Raw genomic sequence first — 1,396 nt, 5'->3', positions numbered from 1 at the left:
TACCACACCAATGCAACTATCAAGAATTTGGAAATAGGTTTTGATCAACAACACATGATAAAACCAGTGGAAATGTGCGTTGACCATGGGTGGGGGGGGTGCAGGGTGTGAAGGGGAAAGTAGGAGCATGAATCATTTAACCATGTTAAAAATGAATATTAATAAATGTTTTAAAAAATGAGGAAACAGAAGCAGTCAAAGGCGAAGTAAGGATAGGTAGGAATTCAGCAGTTGAAAAGAGAGAGGAGAGAGAGCATAACAAGCCTAGAAAACTGTATAAGCAAAGGCTGTGAGGACATTTGAGGGAAAAGGAACATTTCAGATATACAGTTATCCAGTTTGGTCAGACTATAGAATGTGAGGAGAGGAGCATTTTGAAGAGTATAGGAAATCCTCAGTCATTTCCTAGCTTTGTGATCCTGGACAAAGTCACCTAATCTTTGTCTTCCTCAGTTTCATCATCTATAAAATAGGGATAACAAAAGCATCCACCTCCCAGGTTTTTGTGAAAACCAAATGCAATAATATTTGTAAAGCATTTTGTAAGCCTTAAAGCATTATAATAACAGTATTTAAGATGGAACCAGTTTTGGGGATCTTTGAATGGCAAGCAAAGGAGTTTGATCTTTCATCAGCAGGAAATTGGAGTCATTGAAGTTTCTTGAGCAGAAGAGTAACTAGATCTATTTATAAGCAAGCTACAAGATGAAGGGTAGGAAAGAGTGGGGGTGGAAAGACCACTTGAGAAACTATAATGACAATCTGGGTAGGTGGTCACTTTATTCCCTTCCTTCCTTCCTTCCTTCCTTCCTTCCTTCCTTCCTTCCTTCCTTCCTTCCTTCCTTCCTTCCTTCCTTCTTCCCTCCCTCCCTCCCTCCCTCCCTCTCTCTCTCTCTCTCTCTCTCTCTCTCTCTCAAAACTCTTTATTTTACACATCCCTTAAGCAGTCTTTCCAAACCACAACCAGCAGCCTAGGACCTCCATCGGCTGGTCTCATAGCAGCCTCGAGCCTCGTGTTCTGACTCTAGCAGCGTGAGTATGTCTACTTCCTGCGCCGGGCCTTTCACGTTGTGGATGATGGGCCGGCTCCTGTCGTCCATGAACTCCCCGCGAACCTGGGTGCACTGGCCCTGAGAACCGGTCCTGCCCAGTACCTTGGTGACCCTGGCCAACTTGATGGGCTGCACTTGGCCTGTGTCCATGATGGGGGCACAAACAGTAAGAAAGAGAGGGACAAGAGAGCTAGGTGGTCGCTTTAAAGGAATACCAGTAAAAATTAGTGCCAAGAAAATTGGGGGAGGTAGAATTGTCAGGATTGGCTAATTTTTGAAAAGTTTATACTTTATTATAGAAATTTATAATTATTATAGAAACTATAATATTATATGTATATATA

General features: G+C 42.4%; 1 protein-coding gene across 1 annotated transcript; it reads right to left on the bottom strand.

The window, feature by feature from the left end:
• Positions 1–971: 971 nt before the first annotated feature.
• LOC123254825 (40S ribosomal protein S28-like) lies at positions 972–1,202 on the bottom strand. The gene has a single exon (XM_044683744.1). The coding sequence runs from the start codon at positions 1,200–1,202 to the stop codon at positions 972–974; it is 231 nt and encodes a 76-aa protein (XP_044539679.1).
• Positions 1,203–1,396: the final 194 nt, after the last annotated feature.

The sequence above is a fragment of the Gracilinanus agilis genome, unplaced genomic scaffold (genome assembly GCF_016433145.1).
Source record: "Gracilinanus agilis isolate LMUSP501 unplaced genomic scaffold, AgileGrace unplaced_scaffold33452, whole genome shotgun sequence".
Taxonomy (NCBI): Eukaryota; Metazoa; Chordata; class Mammalia; order Didelphimorphia; family Didelphidae; genus Gracilinanus; species Gracilinanus agilis.
This window is presented reverse-complemented; position numbering and strand designations above follow the sequence as displayed.